Source organism: Dermacentor silvarum, chromosome 7 (genome assembly GCF_013339745.2).
Source record: "Dermacentor silvarum isolate Dsil-2018 chromosome 7, BIME_Dsil_1.4, whole genome shotgun sequence".
Taxonomy (NCBI): domain Eukaryota; kingdom Metazoa; phylum Arthropoda; class Arachnida; order Ixodida; family Ixodidae; genus Dermacentor; species Dermacentor silvarum.
The window spans coordinates 61767052-61783034 of record NC_051160.1 but is presented as its reverse complement, the minus strand read 5'-3'; the positions used below and the strand labels follow the sequence as shown (position 1 = coordinate 61783034).

Below are 15983 nucleotides of genomic sequence, written 5' to 3'. Positions count from 1 at the left end.
GCGCAGAGGAATAAAAAGTACCTTTGTTTTGTGAAAGCCGTACATGTTCTCACAAATATATGGAGTATTTCAGAGCCCATAGAACGCTCATATGGATGTTTCAGATAGAATGGAAGCGCTATAACAGAAAATGTGAACTGTCCCCAGGTGAAAATAGGAGTAAGATCGATGGACCGCTATTTTTCAATTATTTATTTGCAGTAATTAAAAGTAGTTGCAGAGTTCGGTATAACCCCTACTGCGCATACTCAGCAAGGCAGCTCAGTGCCGGACACGTGACCGCTTCACCTTAACGTAATTAACGTAACCTTCAATAACGTAACCGCCAGACTTATAGTTAGTATAACGACTCCGTATTATACTAAATCTATGCCGCCAGACGGGGTGCACTTCCGACAAGTATCGATAACTGTCGGTGACAAGGTCGCCAGGTCGCTGCCCCAAACACGCCATGTTTAGAAAAAAACAAAACAAGAAACGCTAACTGATAGTAATGACGACTTTCTCGCATTTTTGTATTTTTATATATTTTAATTGTTACTCTTCGTCATTATTTAAACTACACCTTAAGATTGCCTCCTGTAGTGGCGATGTCAAAGATCGGAATCTGAAACGGGAAAGCAATTGACCCCCGATTTGCAAGAAAAGGTGTCAGATATTAGATTTTGCTTTTCCTACTAAAGCAGCTTTGGTGCACCTAGAATCCTAGATGGCTTAATAATTAACATTTTCAGTGGCAAACTCTTCTTTATACGTAGCGACAAATAGAGGCGCACATATAATCCTTGGGATAAAATGTGGGCGTGACATTGAACTTGGTCAGGGAAAATTCTAGCAGGACAATTTAGAAGCTATTTGCCGCTTACGTCACTAAGAAAAGTGAGTAAGAAGTCGCTAAGACTCCAAAACGACAAAGTTGTCGTTAAAGTGAGTGTAAACTCGCCTAATTTAGCGAATTTCTCGCTGTTAGTGACACTGCTTCCGACGCCTTTGCCATCATCGGTAGAGCCAAGGAAGCCTGTAAAGCGAGCTTCTCCTCTCAAAGACTCTTATTGCGAAGAAGCCAGCTTTAAACGGCGCCCTTGCGTCGCTAGTCGCGTATGGAAAGCTTTATGTTGAAAAAAGTTCACAATTCAGAAAATTTCTTTGAAAATACACGCACAACAGATTTTTCCTGTCTTTTTTTCTTTTCTTTTTTTTAACCGGTCCGGTCATAACTTAATCATCATTTACTGGAATTCGTAAAAGACCCTATCGAATCATCACGAAAGGGGGGAGGGGTTGGAGTGGCATTTATATAACACGATTGGTCATGCCACAATTGGACATTCTTGTAAATAAGAATAAAAGAAAAAAATAGTTCGGAACATGTTGACGAAAAGATCACATGAGGATATTATACAAACGAAGCTCATAGACTCGGTTTGTGCTGCTAAAAGTATTGCCTTGAATTCAGCCAGGTTACAGTCGACGATGAACTGATCTGGTATGAGTCTTTTTTCTTTTTGATAGCCATAACAAAACAAACACGAAAAAAAGAAGAATGTCATGCCTTGAAGATGTTGAATGATCATGAAGTTAAGAGACGGCGAGAAGTGTGAATGGCTGGAAGAGATTATTCGCGTAAATTCGGAAAAGTGTAATAGAATTTGCGGAATAAAGCTACAAGCCGCGACATATCTTGCGTCCGTCAGCTGATGTGGAGAGTTCTCGGGATGATTCTATATAGTTGCAACGCGTACACGACATTGAAGAAGAAGAGCACAAGCTTGGCGCTGAAGACGACGAGATTAGGGGGCTTTCCATGCTCTACCATTCTCTTGTAAACTCAAGCTCATTGAAGCGTCCGGAAGGTTACGCTGCTAGTGTACCGACCGTGGTGTACTTTATTCATTTTCTCGAAGTTTATGAATAAGCCCTCTCAAAATTTGTGTCATCCTTTTAGTTGCCTAATGCTTCATTTTGAATTTACTTTTCGTAAAACTTGACGCGACATTCGTGAAATGCGGCCAAATTCGTAAACCTTGCGAGAAATTCGGGAGGATTGGTAGGTATGTGTTTGTGCACTGTGCTTAGGAATGTTTGGTAGCGTTCGGGTAAATATGTCCGCTTTACGTTGACAGCGTACGTCTTTCCCAGGATAGAAAAAGGAGAGGCCGAAGCCCATGAACGCGCTCAGTTGGATCACAAATGACGTTTACATTTTGCCTGTTATCGTGAGAACAAAATCGGGGCGCTCCAAGAAACGGCCGACGCGGCGCGTTTGCAATCCGGGGGGGGGTGCGTCTTGAGTTTCACGACTGCCGCGTTTGCCGCGAGAGGCCACCACTGACCCCCGAACCTCCTCCCATCCATCCGGCCCCTCATGCTTCTCGGTGCTCCTATCGACCCGATGCTCGTCGCATTCCTCCGCATCCCACGTCTCTCCATCCGTCTCTCTCCCCTCTCTGAAAAGCGCTGTCCTGTATCCCTTTGTATTGCGCGCACTGGTGCCCGTGCGAACCACTTAGACGTACAACCGACCCGTAAAACGTTCCGAAGGCTCAAGCCGAGAGTGAAAAAGCATCACTCCGACTAGGCCCTGCAACGAAGGAGTACACACTCTGGGTTTCGTCTGCTTCTCGTCTGTTTCTCGTCTGCTACAACGCTCCCGGCCTCGTCGCCCTGCTCTCACCGTCGTCTGCGGCAACGTTCCGCGCCGCTCGTCGGGCCATGAAGATGGCCAACGAGTGCGGCGCATCGACGCAGCCGGCGGCAGCGCCGGCCGGTCAGGCGGCTACAACCCTGGCCGGAGGTGGGAATAGCTCGGCCAAGAACAATAACAACAACAAGGACGGTGTGCCAGGAGTGGACACTGTGCCGGGGGGGATGCCGTTCGACACCGCCAAGGCCAAGATATACGAGACCAAGCGGCACAAGAAGATCGTGCGCCTCATGACGGTCATGGCGTACGTTCTCTCTGTCTCGCTCGCGGCTATCGTGCTGTCGATGTACTACGTGTTTCTGTGGGATCCCAACATGCGTTCGGAGCTCCCGCAGTCGTCGGACCGCGAAACGGGCCGCATCACGGCGTTCGCGCCGCCATCGTCGTCATGCTACGAACGAGACGGACTGTTCGCAACTGTCGTCTGCTCCGCAGAAGGCAGCGAGAGTTCAGGTGGCCACCACCACGGCGACGGCGACGGCGACGACGATCAAAGACGAGCCTGCCGTCGTCGACGCGACGGTGGGCTACGAAGTCGCTGCTGCTGATGCGTCGCCTTCGGACATTTCGCTCGGCGAGCTATCGCTCTCCGAGAACGCGACGGACACCACGTCGTCATGGATCGAAGAAGCCGAAGCTGCTTCCACGTCGTTTGTGTCGACTTCTTCCGCGGACGCCGCGGATGCGGAAGAAAAGTCCACCGCTTCCGTAGAAAGATGAGAGAACAAGAGTGAGCTATACATTATTTTATCTCTCAGTTCGTTCGTAACGTTTTTTTTTTTTTCGAGCTTTCAGAAACCGGCGCAATAGTTCACAGCGTGCAGACATCTTGCGACATACAGTAACCTCCCGTCAAAACGAATCCGGTTAATGGGATTCGCCGAAATGTAGAATTGGTCGGATTCAATAGGTTCAACAAAAGACGCTTAATACGAACTCGCTTAATACGCTTAGTACTTGAATACGCTAATACGAACGGATTCGGTTAAGCGAACATCCCACGGCCGTCACCGATGCTTGCTGCTCGGGTCGGGGATCGAGCACCCGGATCGTCCTCCGGCTCCGCCGAAGGCAAATGGCGTTTCTGTGTACATAATATACGCCTGTGTCGACGACGATGATGATGTGAAAACATGCCGGGCTGACACCATGGAAATATTAATCATTGGATCCTTCAGGTGCGCTTTCGCTGACTGATAACGATGGTGAGGGCATTGACGAGGAGCCACGAGAACAAGTGGTGCTCCCACACGATGTGCAACCGATAATCGCTCAATACATTGGCACATAGTGTCCCAACATGAGAGCATGCATTGAAGGGTTTTTGATCAAGTTAGATGGAATGTTTGTTTCGGGATAGGATACACAGATTTGTAAAGCGCCAGCAAGCAAAAATCGCTGACTGACCCAAGTAAAAGTACGTAAGTTAAGGCTTTGAATTATGCAAGTGCAGTAAATATATATTTTAAACACGTGTCTTTTGGTTTCAATGCTTTAATGGGTGGAATAGGGAAGTTATTTTTTCCTTATAACTTCTGTTAAAGGCGAATTTCTGCTAAGGCGAACATATTTCCTTGGTCCCTTACTACATTGTCTTTCTGTTGCGCGCTGTCGTAAGGGGCTCTTTGCTGGGCTGTAGTGGTCCTGGGCTCTAGACAGGAAGGAAATAGTGGTGAATCCTGGGCCGCGTTTTCATCGCAATCGTCAACACTTGTTTGCTACCAAGCATGGGCCTGCAAAAAGCACCAAATGATCAGGATTCGGTGGCAGGGACCAACAATACGAACGCTCCAGAAGTGACATAAATGGGTTTGGTCTGACGACATATACAAATCACGTTATAGCACAGACATATAAATGCGCAGATCCAACGCAACGTTAGAATCTAATCGACGCGAAGCTTGTTTGAGCCAGCTAGGTACGCAGCGGTAGCGGATGACTCGATCACGACCTCGTCGCCCGTGTAGCTGTCTGCGTCACGAAGGCGATGTATGATGCTTGTCGAGGAAAGACTATTAATGAAAGTACGTGCATGCACATATGAGTGTTACGCGTATCTAAGTACACTTAACATTTCATACCACTTGTGTCCCAGTGGCGCATCCATTGTGGGCGATTGGCCACAATGACCAGTAGGATGCGATTCACTGACGTTAGGGTGCGAGTCACTGACGATTCACTGACTGAAGATGCGAGTCACTGACGTCGCTACGTCGCGTCACTACGTCACTAACGTAGTTCATCGTCTCTAAAGGATGAGTTTAAACAATATTTCTTTGAAAGAAGCCCCGAGAACATCATTTACGAGGTGGCCTATTGGCAGCACGCCACCGCTCGCAAGCCCAACCTGGGGAACGCAGTCTGACGCCTTGAGACCGGGATGGTGACGAGCGTGCCGTCATTTTAGGTCATTTTTCCTGTTGCATCAGGAAGAACATTCCTGTGCAGTGTGCAGTGTCCGGAGATCAACTGGTATTCTTTTTTTTTTAACCGAAGCTGTGTGGAAAGCGACATCAAGACATTGGGCGAAAGAAGGAACTCGACACAAACGGCCTTACAAGCTCGGTCCACTTGGGATGCCGCGTGGCATCCGACGTAGCCATGCGAGCCTCCTGCACAGGCTTAGACTGTACGTCGTACAGTGTCGGTACGCGACAATATTTGCATCGCATCTCACGCGTTGACTCGCCAGACTGTGATACGTGCAATATACCCGAGACAGTGGAGCACATGCTTGTTCGCCAGTCCCAAATATGACCGTGAACTGCAGGCGGCTGACCTCTTCGTTAGCGCCAATTAACAAAAGACCGTTGAGCGAAAACGTGTTACTGGTCCCTTGGACGGACATGGTATCAATGAAGCGAGTCACCAAATCTCTGCTATATATATATATATATATAAAATTAACACAGGCCTAAATTCAGGGCGGTGAACTGGTGCCTAAACTTTGGGCATGAACCTGTATAAAATCGCATCATACTGCCCGTATCCACATGGCTCTCTTTTTCATCAATTCCCTCTGAGCAGAGTGGCAGGCTAAAAGACGCAGAGACCTCAGTCCGAGCTCTCTGCGTTTCCTTAATGAATTCTCATCTGTCTCTCTAGTGAAAGCAGCGCTGAGGTTGCTTTGCATTGCGAACGATCGCTGTCAAAGAGTTGTAAGATAAGTCATAAAACATCAAACTTCGTGCAAAACATGGACGTGTGGGTTACTATTTGTGCTTTTTTTTTTACCCAGTTCGTTAAAAAAAATTGCTGAGAACCAGGTAAACAAAGGCTCGCCTATAGTGCGTCTCTACTTTATTTTGTTTTTCTTTATTGTGTGGTTTCTTTAAAAAGTCCAAACGGTGCCTGCCAACGAGAATTTGTGTAGATATATTGGTCACATGACTTGCGAGCAGCTCTAATTCTCATTATATGTTCCCGTGAGTGGCTTCGCGTGTTGAAATGAAACGTTTGTGTCTAAAGGAGGCCATTGAGTGTGTTAATTGCATGTGAATAAAGTTACACGAAGTTTGGACTGCCGACAACAAAGAAATATGCATGTGCGAGGGCGCACTTACTAAATCGTATGCGTATACACACAAAGTGTTCACGTGGACAAAGCGCACGAACCGATCGTGCCTATATAATAGGAAATATACGTGGCCCTTTAGTCAACCGAAATTTCACTCAAGGAAGTTCGTTCGGCATCATCATTGTTTCGTATACAAAGGAAGGTGACCCGTGACGTGTGGCTTGCTTCGTTTACACGAGGACACGAGCGCATCGAGTCGGAAGACGAGTTGAGTTCACACGCACTTTGCCAAGTGGGTTGACAGGCAGGTTGACCGAGATCGCCTCGACACCCGCTTGACCCGATGCGCTAGCGTTTTCACGAACCCGACGACTGGGTATGCCCGACAATCCGACTCGACAATCCAACTCGACAATCCAATTCGACAATCCAATTCGACAATCCATATCGACAAGCCAACTCGACCAGGCTTTATCGGGTTCATTAAACTTAGCATCGGTGTCAATAACGAAAATGTTATCAGTATACAGTTTACAGCAATATACTCCCTGTGAGCTCGGGTATAATTTATATATTTACTTATATACTTATGCATCAAAACTAATGACAGGCTTTATCATTCATGTACCGTTTATCATAATGTAGTTACTATTATCTAGTATATCGGATTTATCATTCATGTAGTCAGCAACCAGACTGCATGTGGTCGCCAGATTGGCTATTCTCCAATGCATGACTCTCTTTTAAGCAGGAGGGACGTTTCTTATCCTTTGTGGTCTTGCTGTCGTTATAGGCCTTTGATGCGCCCCAAGGAGTGGTGTCGCACAGTTAACTACCCAAATTATATTTCCCTAGCGCAATTTGTTTGATGTGCTCATATACATAGAGGGAGAAAATGTTGCATGGGTTTCCGCTCCAATAGCAGCTTCAGTATTTCACACCCCGCTCGGGGTCTCCATAGAATTACTTGTTCTTTGTCCGCAGATAATGGTAATTAATTGTTAATTGCTGCTGAGATAATTAATGAACCCGTTTAAAATGCCACTATTGTGAACCCTATAGTCAAGTAAAAACAACAAGCCACCACATAACCTTTTTACCAGACGCAAAATCTCATTTCGATTGTGACGGTCTTTCAGCCTGACCAGTAAGGAGCAACTTTTGTGTTCATTCAAGGAACCAAACTCGAAACTCGGTAAACATTATTGCAGTGTGATTGCTAACAGAATGTCGTGTAGTTGCGTAAAAAAATATTGTCCGAAGACAAAAAGACATTCCTGATCTTTGCCCCCTCTCTGTTTCAGCAACAGCGTCTGCCCCGCGAACTCCAACCACGCGGGTCATCGTCGCCAGTCTCATTCGAGCCTGTGAACCAGTGACGTCACAAGAGGCTGGACACACGAGGAACGTTGGATACTGGCTGATACGTCATTCTGCTAAAGCCACGGAGGAAGGAAACATTAACTAGCAAGGAGCGTCACGTGACAACCTTGAAGCGTATGACGCCAACAGGCAATGAAGCCGAGGAACGCATAGGGGAAATTAACAGTTGCCCCCCCCCCCCCCCCCCTTTATTGAGGTGTATAATGAAATGTGTATTACAGTTAAATGTGCAGTAACCTTCATATTCTTAAGAAAGTTAAACTTCCTAAGAAAGGGTCTCTCTAGAGCTATGTTTTTGAGCGCGAAGGACTGGATGGCGGGAGCAGTGGGGGATTCGCCAGCGTAGCTACAGCACTGAATTTTAAATTGCCACGAGGTGTACACGAGTGTTGTCGTGCTCCTTTCCGAGTTCTTTCCTTCCTCCGTGGCATATATATAGTACACATACCGTACTAGACCGCTAAAAAGTTATTCCTCCGTAACAAACAGCACTACACAGCGCGTAGTATGTAGTATGCGTGGTACGAAATGAGATGATCTATCGCCTAAATATATATATTTTTTTGGCTCCCTTCCTCCGCGCCTGGTTTATACACTCCGCCCAGTTTAGACATTTTGCCTGTATCCGCACAATGAACGAGACTGGCCACGAAAAATGCTTGCCCACAGTTTCAGAGGTTCCGTACTTTTCCCGTCGATCCCTTTCGCCGATACCACTTCCAGCTGATTTAATCCGGCGGAACTATAGGTGTGACGAAATGAGTGACGCGTGCGCCTAGCTGCCGTTGGAGTTATTTTCACGTTGCGTAGTTCTTTGACGGCAATGACAGAATGCCCGTCGCTTCAGCGAGGCATCGTGCTCGGACGTAATTCGCCACGCAAAAGTGAAAGCAGTATTCTGGGAAGTGAGGCTTATCGAGAATATGTGGCACTGCATCTCTACCCTCGGAAATAGCGACTACGTGCTAAGAGTAAGCAGTACGAACTTCGCTTTAGCGAGAGCTCTGCGCTTTGCGTGGAATGACTTTAAAGGAACTATCGGATATTATCCAATGCCAAGAGAGATAGCGATCGGCGTCGTTCCGCCACGTAGATCGCGGTATCAGTGTGTGGCCCAATTTACTGTAAGCCGCGCGACCTTCGCCTCCCATCTCTGAGTCAAACCTCGTTATAACGAAATCGGGCGTTTGACTTCCTCTTTATAACAAAGTGACGCTAATTATGTGACTTCGCTGTATTGGGGAGCAAACAACTCGTAAATATGAAGTGGCCGTTCAGTTGTGTCTACATTATATTCGTCCGTATCATTCGATGTGGCTGTTTATTTCGTTATTACGATCGATTACTAACGACACCGTCCGGCTATCCCGGCCCCTTTAGCTGCGAAGCCGTGTACAGCTTTCAAAAGAAGCAGCTGAAATTTCGGCACGCCGAGGCATTCGCTGGTCGCTACACCCGATTTCGTTAAAGCGAGATCGCGCGTATAGCACATATACGAATTAGCGAAATGAAAGTTGTGGGGATTCGAGTTTGTACACTTATATTCGGCAGAAATGTGTCCTTTTCCTATTTCTTATCTTTCAGTTTTTTTTTATCCGGGGGCTTCAAACAAACTGCGAGTGACTGGGGGCAGGTTGTATTTCGAGTGCTTTACTCTAAGGCAACAAAAATTAAGTGTTTAAGCTTAGAAAGTGACTTATATATGCCGAATAGTTTCAAGGCACGTAGGCACTACCGAATAAAGGTGTAACGTGAAAAAAAAAAGATATGCAGAAGAAAGCATAATACAACATGTGCCTCATTCCTGAAAGCAGTTAGAAAATGCTGCACGTCGCGAACAGATATGAAGGGCTACAGAAAAAGAAAAGATAAATAAATAAATAAACGCACGCAAGGGACGAACTGCACTTTCGGCAGCAGCTTTTTTGCCAACGCTAATATTTACCGTAGCTGCCCGCTCTCGCAAACTCGGGCGAAAACCCTTCAACACACGGCTGGATATATTTAGCGCCCACTAGAAGAAAAAAAAAAAAAGAAGAGAACCGAAACAAAAGTCCAGCCAATTTTAAAGGGTCCACGACTTAGCATTCGTTTACCAACGCGACTTTACTACGCGAGGATCTCTCCACTTCGCCTTTAGCACTGGTGGTGAGAATGTGCAGCCCTATTTAAGTGTGGCGCGAAGAATATGCTCCGTCGAATTCTCGCCATGGCCTAGCTCTCTCGATGTCAGCGACATTGCACGTCCCGAGACTGGGTTGCGAGAAGGTTTCCGTTGCAAAAATGGCGTGTCTACTTGGGAGGCGTTAGTAAGCGTATATTATCCTGTAAGGCTTTAGTGATGCTGTGGGATTGAGTTTGCAAAATTTAGCATTATTTGCGAGGCTGGTCAATGGCATAAAGATGGCTTCGAATATAGAATCGAATTCTCAACGCTTGTAAATAACTGAGGCTGAGCAGTTATAAGTCTCTACACTCATAAAAGCGTTTTAGAAGAAAGCAGGTGGAAGATAAAACGAAGCTTATAAATTTTGGCGACTGGGCAGCTTGTAAGTGAGGAACAAGCTATGTGAAAGTCGATGCCTCTTCGCGCGTTCATAATGAAGTTGCAGTTATATAACAAAAAGTAGCTGTGGCAAATAATCGAGCGTAGATACACGTCTTATACGAATACAATTCAGATAAGCAGTTCTTGCATAATTTCGAACGCGTCATTTCCTGCGATACTAACATCGTGAGGTACACCGGGAAACATAACCTAATTGGATATAAATAGACATATATATATATATATATCTTATGTAATTGCCCGCTCGTGATGCTTTTGAGGTATGAAAGGAAATATCAAATCTTCAGGTAGCCCGAAAACGGGGCGCCCCCGATCTAAATGACTTTGACTTATTGTGCAAAAATCAAGATGCCCTGTATGGTCACGGTACAGGCCGTTCAATAACCTCTTAACCTGCAACCCATAAGCACCAGTGTGTCCTGTACATCGGAATCAATGGAAAACAGATCAGAAGAGAAATTACCGGATATCTCTTGTTGAATTATTGGCTTAACAGGGGTGGGCCCATCTCTCCCCGAAGGCTCCACAGCACCGTAGTTATCCGGAACTGAATGAATATTCGGAACATCAAATTCTCGAATCGAATGCTCAAGACTTGTCCGTTCGTATTCGGCAATTTTGGAGAGCTGCACACCACTTGTTCTTGCATCCTTCTACACACCCCCTCTTTTTAAAATTTATTCCAGAAGCTTCCAAAACTTACATAAGTTCCACGTCGTCTTTTTATCCCTTACTAGCTTTCTCGTAACATCAGGTACCGCCGTTTGTTCTCTCTGCACCAAGCTGCAGGGATGCGTTGCGGTCTACGCAGTGGGGGGACGCGATATATTGACCAATAACACGTGCGACGTACTCTTGTGATTTCGAATGAGAGGCGCCTGTCGATATATGCGGCAGCATTCAAGTAAGCATGCGATCCTATTCCCATTCCCGAATCGAGACAGTCTGTTGAGAATAAGACTACATTTTTTTAAAGCAGTCTGCAATTTAGGGAGCCACGTAGCACCGAAGGTACACGGCGAATGCGCTTACACTCACCCGTTTTTAATGCGTCACCAATACAACGTTCATGCGAACGAAAACCCGGCGGCGTCCGCCGGTTACCCTCGTGGCGTGATAGAAAAGGAAAGTATGTGACGCCACAAATAGAGAGTAGAGTGAGAGAAAAAGCGATAATTGAAAGGCAGGGAAGTTAACCAGGACTGAGCCCGGTTGGCTACCCTACACTGGGGGAAGGGAAAAGGGGAGGGAAAGAGGTGAGAGATGATGATGTGGCGTCACACCTTAGGAGCCAATAGGAATACAGGTGGCGCGTGACGTCACGCTTTGGCGCGCTCAGCTGGCAGGCGGCCAGGGGCGAGGAGGAAATCGCGCCGCGACGGACTTGGCAGATTGCCGGTGGTGTAGGACAGGTTCAGTCGTGTCTTGTGAAGGCGCGTGTCTTTGGGTAGCTAAAATGGAGGCAGTGCCGTCAGCGAGCCGCTTGCGAAGGGTTAACGCTAACAGTACATTTTCATCAGATCAACCGATTGATCGATCATTAGTTTTTTTTTTTTTTTTTTTAGTTCCTTGTATATGGCCAAGGTACAACACCGACCCCCTCCTGCCACTGTACCTGTTGTAGAGGCGAGCTGCTTGTAGTGTAGTTAGTGTTCCGGCCACGTATGATATAGTGGTATGTAGCAATTAGGATGACGCTGAGGGATCACCGTACAATAATGTGTGTTTGAAGTGCAGCGCATTAAGTCCGTGTGCACACTCGTCGTGCGAAGTGGACTTATCGCATTGCTATCTCAGTTCAGCTTTTGCAATGAACAAGGTTTGTTCGGCTGCGCAAGATTAAAGGAAGAGGACTCTGCTATGAGAATTTCACCTTTGCGGTTGTTTTCTAGCTAAGTATTTTCACATTGTGAGTTTTGTAAGTGTAAATGATGAATTAACCAAAATAAATTAGCCTCGACTTTTTTCTCGAAATAACGACTCTTTGCGGAAGCCTTTGATCAATATTGAACCTGAAGAACGGCAAGGGTTACCTCAAGGGTAAAGAATACAACTCTGATCTCGTTGTGTACGAAGTGAACTTTTTGGGGCATGCTGTTCGCGCTTTCGAAACAGAAAAGTATCTTGTATTTTCACTTTAACAGCGTGACAGGTGTGTTGTCTTGCGCCACAATCAATTCCTAAGTACAGGCTGTAATACTGCCACCTAATGACAGCCGTGATCATTCAGTGGCAGGTTCTTTATACACATATGCTTCAGTAGCGTACACTTCGTATTAATTCAAAATACCGCATTAAGATCGGGTCGCAGGGCACTCAAGACGAGCGGTTATATTCCGGCTACAAGATTTGTGAAGGAGCAGTCTGCGGTTTTATCTGTTTTAGAGGATGACGGTGGATGCCCATCCTGTCGTTGAACGACATGTGTGATACCGTGATGAAGTTATGGCTGTTCCTGTTGCACATGTACTATCTGATAACCACGAATAAAGGAGAAAAAAAAAGAAAACTGACTTGTCAATCAATGAAGCGTTACTGTCCCGACACTCTGCATCACCATTTTTAAGGAAAAAGTGATACTACAGAAAATCTTGGCAGCAGGAATTTTTTGAGGCCCTGTTGTGGATTTTTTTTCTTTTTTTCCCCCGATAGAAATGAAGGAAAATGGGTAAGCTTGAAGAAAAAAAAAATGTAACTTCAGAACTCTGTTTCCACACCAACAAAATGTTTCGTAGACTTGTAAACTGAGTGTCACGGAGCGTCTAAAGCAGAACTGTGCAGTGTACTAGTTTACAGTTCAGGTGAGACGGTGGGTGACCTTTCTTTTTTTTTTTAAATACAATTGAGGCTCGCATGTAACTGTTATATTCACAAGCCTTTGATAAATAGAGAGCATCGTACAATGCATCAATTTTTTTCTGACTTTAGATGGAACTAAGATGTTCAATCATTCAATTTACACAGTGTGCCTTTCATGCCAAGTTGCGGAATTGTAAGCTTGATGGCTGAAGCTCTTGAGAATTGCCAGTCATTGATAATTATCGTAAAATAAAAGTAAAAGAAGGGCAAGTAATCTGCGCTCACAGCCATTATAATCAGACATTTTCTTTTTCTTGCTTGTATTGTAGTAAGTATTATATATATATATATATATATATATATATATATATATATATATTGGTGGAAAAGCAGATCAGCTTCAATAGCTGACAAAGTGATTCCTTCGCAGGCACATTACAAACACGAATGCCAAAACGTGTGCGCAATAAAATTCGAATCTGTTGCAGTCCGAGCGTCAGGCAGTGGTGACTGTAGGATTCGGGGGTCATGGTCTCGGAGTCTGGCGTGACACAGGGGGTCGCTCTCTAGCCTACGCCGCCGGTGCGTCTCGTAACGCGTAGCTGGCCTACGCTACCGTGGCGTCACCCGGAGGCATAGCGGGCCCCCGCCGTTGCCCGAGCAGACTTGACGAGGATTGCTTCTTTAGTGATGAGTACGAGGTCGAGAGGTTGGAGAAACGGAACGTGGGGTTTAGTTACTCAGGAAAGGTAAACTTATTTACAGAACAAGGGATACTCGCACTGGCCGGAGCACGGAGCGGAGTACCTCTTTCTCGTAGCAAGAGCTACGTGTTGGAGCTACTACATCTTTCCAGGACGGCACCCCAGAAGAGCCGAAAAAGTCCGCTTTTAAAACAGTTCATTGCCCTAGGTGACCAGACGACGGAATCTGGTCACTTTGTCCTGGCCAATCATAATCGTCGAACCGTTCCGCCGGACTCCGCCTCCAATGTGGCGCGATCGCCCCCGCATACGAGGCAGCCACGTGACAATTTGGGAAACCGAAGTCGACGCAGTTCCCACGGAAGTCCTCGGCGTTGGCCCCTTGCAATTGATCAATTATAGTGGGGTCTCCGTGACGTTCAGCTTGTCAGGGTCACGAGAGTGGCCTTGGCGGTAGTTACCACTTCCACGAAGGCAGCGGTGGTTGTCGCCTCGAAGTGAGTTCCTTTGTTTGCGTGTCACAGTCGGTGTCGGATCCCGTCGTCGTGGTCGGCGACCAAGTGGGATCCGTACATCCCGTAGCCGTCAAACGTGTCTCGCCTTAATTGGTGTCGCCACTCGTCTGTCCGATGCGACGTATTTTGGGCTTCACAAAGCTGATTCGTCTCAGCAAAGCAGGAGAGCTTGGAAGGTTGCTGCCCCCGCTGGCTGATCGTAACACGATATAACGATTGGACAGGCCGACGCCTCCTAGACAGCAAGCATGTGCACTCTGCTTTATTTCTTCATGCTACTTGGACCAAAATTTCCATTGCCAAATCGCAAGAGAAATTTCAAAAGCGGTGACGTCAAAATCACCGTGGCTTACTTCTATTCTATGTCAGTCGGACAAGGTAGCATAACGTCACGGATCGACGAGCACAGGCCTTGTGCTCCATAGGAGGCGTTGGACAGGCTGCCTACCCCGCTGGAAACTCTAGAAGGCACAGCGCCTTAGCAACCGCGGTTGAACGCGATTGGCTGAAACGCTGCCGGTGACGCTCTGATGTCACGCCATGAGGATTACTGCTATTTGCGCGTCGCCCACAATACGTTAGGTTAGGTTAGCGTAAAAGGTGGCGCGGCGTACTCTCACCACGTAGGGAGCCTACATGCAACGCCGGTTTAAAACGACGTTGCATGTAGGCTCCCTATCACCGCGGTTGCAAAGGGCGTCGAACGTCACCGGCAGCGTTTCAGCCATGCAATCGCGTTCAGCCGCGGTTGCTAAGGCGCTGTACCTTCTATATTTTCAATATATGCACCCCGCTGCTCCAGTTTTCCAATTCTTTAGCCTCCAGTAGTCACAATCACCATCACCATCAGCAGCGTACTTTACATCCACTGCCGGACGATGCTGCGTCCTGGACTGCACCACGCATCTGACTGACAGCAGGCGTAACGGGCCGCCCAAGCACAAAGTGTCTGGAGAAGTCGTACATCCTCTCTAGAAAGAAGGTTGTGGGGAAGGGAGCAGACACTTGCACGAATTAAAACTTTTCGGGTGGTCAGTTTACTGGAGATTATTTTCAAAATAATAGCTCCTGTCGGTAGTTCGCAGCTCTCAATCTCTCGTTATAGTGGCGATAAAAAAATGTCTCGATTCCAACTTATCTTTCTTTCCAGCAAAGTTCAAATCCAGCTTCCTCCTTTTCTTTGCCGCTTCTACGCTATCATCATCATCGTCATCTCCGGCGGCGTTATTCTCCCTGGTGGTGCTCGCGATCGTGCCACGAGACGTTCGACGTGGCTTCGCTGTGATCACCTCTCCCGACTGCGTGGCGCTTGTACTACAACTTCAAGTCGGCCGCTCTCGTCATCTCACAGCAAGTCGCCGCAGGGTCGAGAGAACGCTGTAACAGCCTCGCTCACCAATACCAGTGAACGGCATCACTACGTAATCGCCACGCTCAAGCAGCCACGTAGAAGACGTCCACTGCCTGCAAGTCCTGTTCAACACCCCACTGTGCTTGCACGGAAACACACCAGCAGTTAAGTGATCCTCCATGAAGGCGTATGGCTTTAAGCGATTGCCATCGGGCTCGAGCCTTCCTCGGTGTTCGCGGCCGAAGCTCCAACGCCGTATCACTTGGCGGCAGCCGTGGGTGGTGGTGGCTGGATTCCGGAGCTGCCGACGGCGTTACCCTGAACGACGGGTAACAACTTCCGCGCTTGCCGCGAAGACGTTGTACCGTGGCAGAACTGGCTTCGCGACTCCGTCGCTTCCTCTGTGGATCAAACCGGTCGTTCTCCACGGTGACGGCTCGC

General features: G+C 47.1%; 2 protein-coding genes across 2 annotated transcripts in view; one reads left to right on the top strand and one right to left on the bottom strand.

Moving 5' to 3' along the window:
- The window catches only part of LOC119458115 (leukocyte elastase inhibitor A), a 210968-nt gene that overhangs the window by 22115 nt on the left and 172870 nt on the right, over positions 1 to 15983 (bottom strand). The gene's annotated exons all lie outside the window — the stretch shown is intronic.
- On the top strand, positions 1922 to 10001 carry LOC119458114 (uncharacterized). The gene is made up of 2 exons (XM_037719935.2): positions 1922 to 3434; positions 7526 to 10001. Exon 1 carries the CDS (start codon positions 2713 to 2715, stop codon positions 3250 to 3252), a length of 540 nt encoding a protein of 179 aa, XP_037575863.1. The 5' UTR covers positions 1922 to 2712; the 3' UTR covers positions 3253 to 3434; positions 7526 to 10001.

Bases quoted from the DNA above. Each gene is read 5' to 3' on its own strand.
- LOC119458114 (XM_037719935.2), top strand. From the start codon at position 2,713: ATGAAGATGGCCAACGAGTGCGGCGCATCGACGCAGCCGGCGGCAGCG.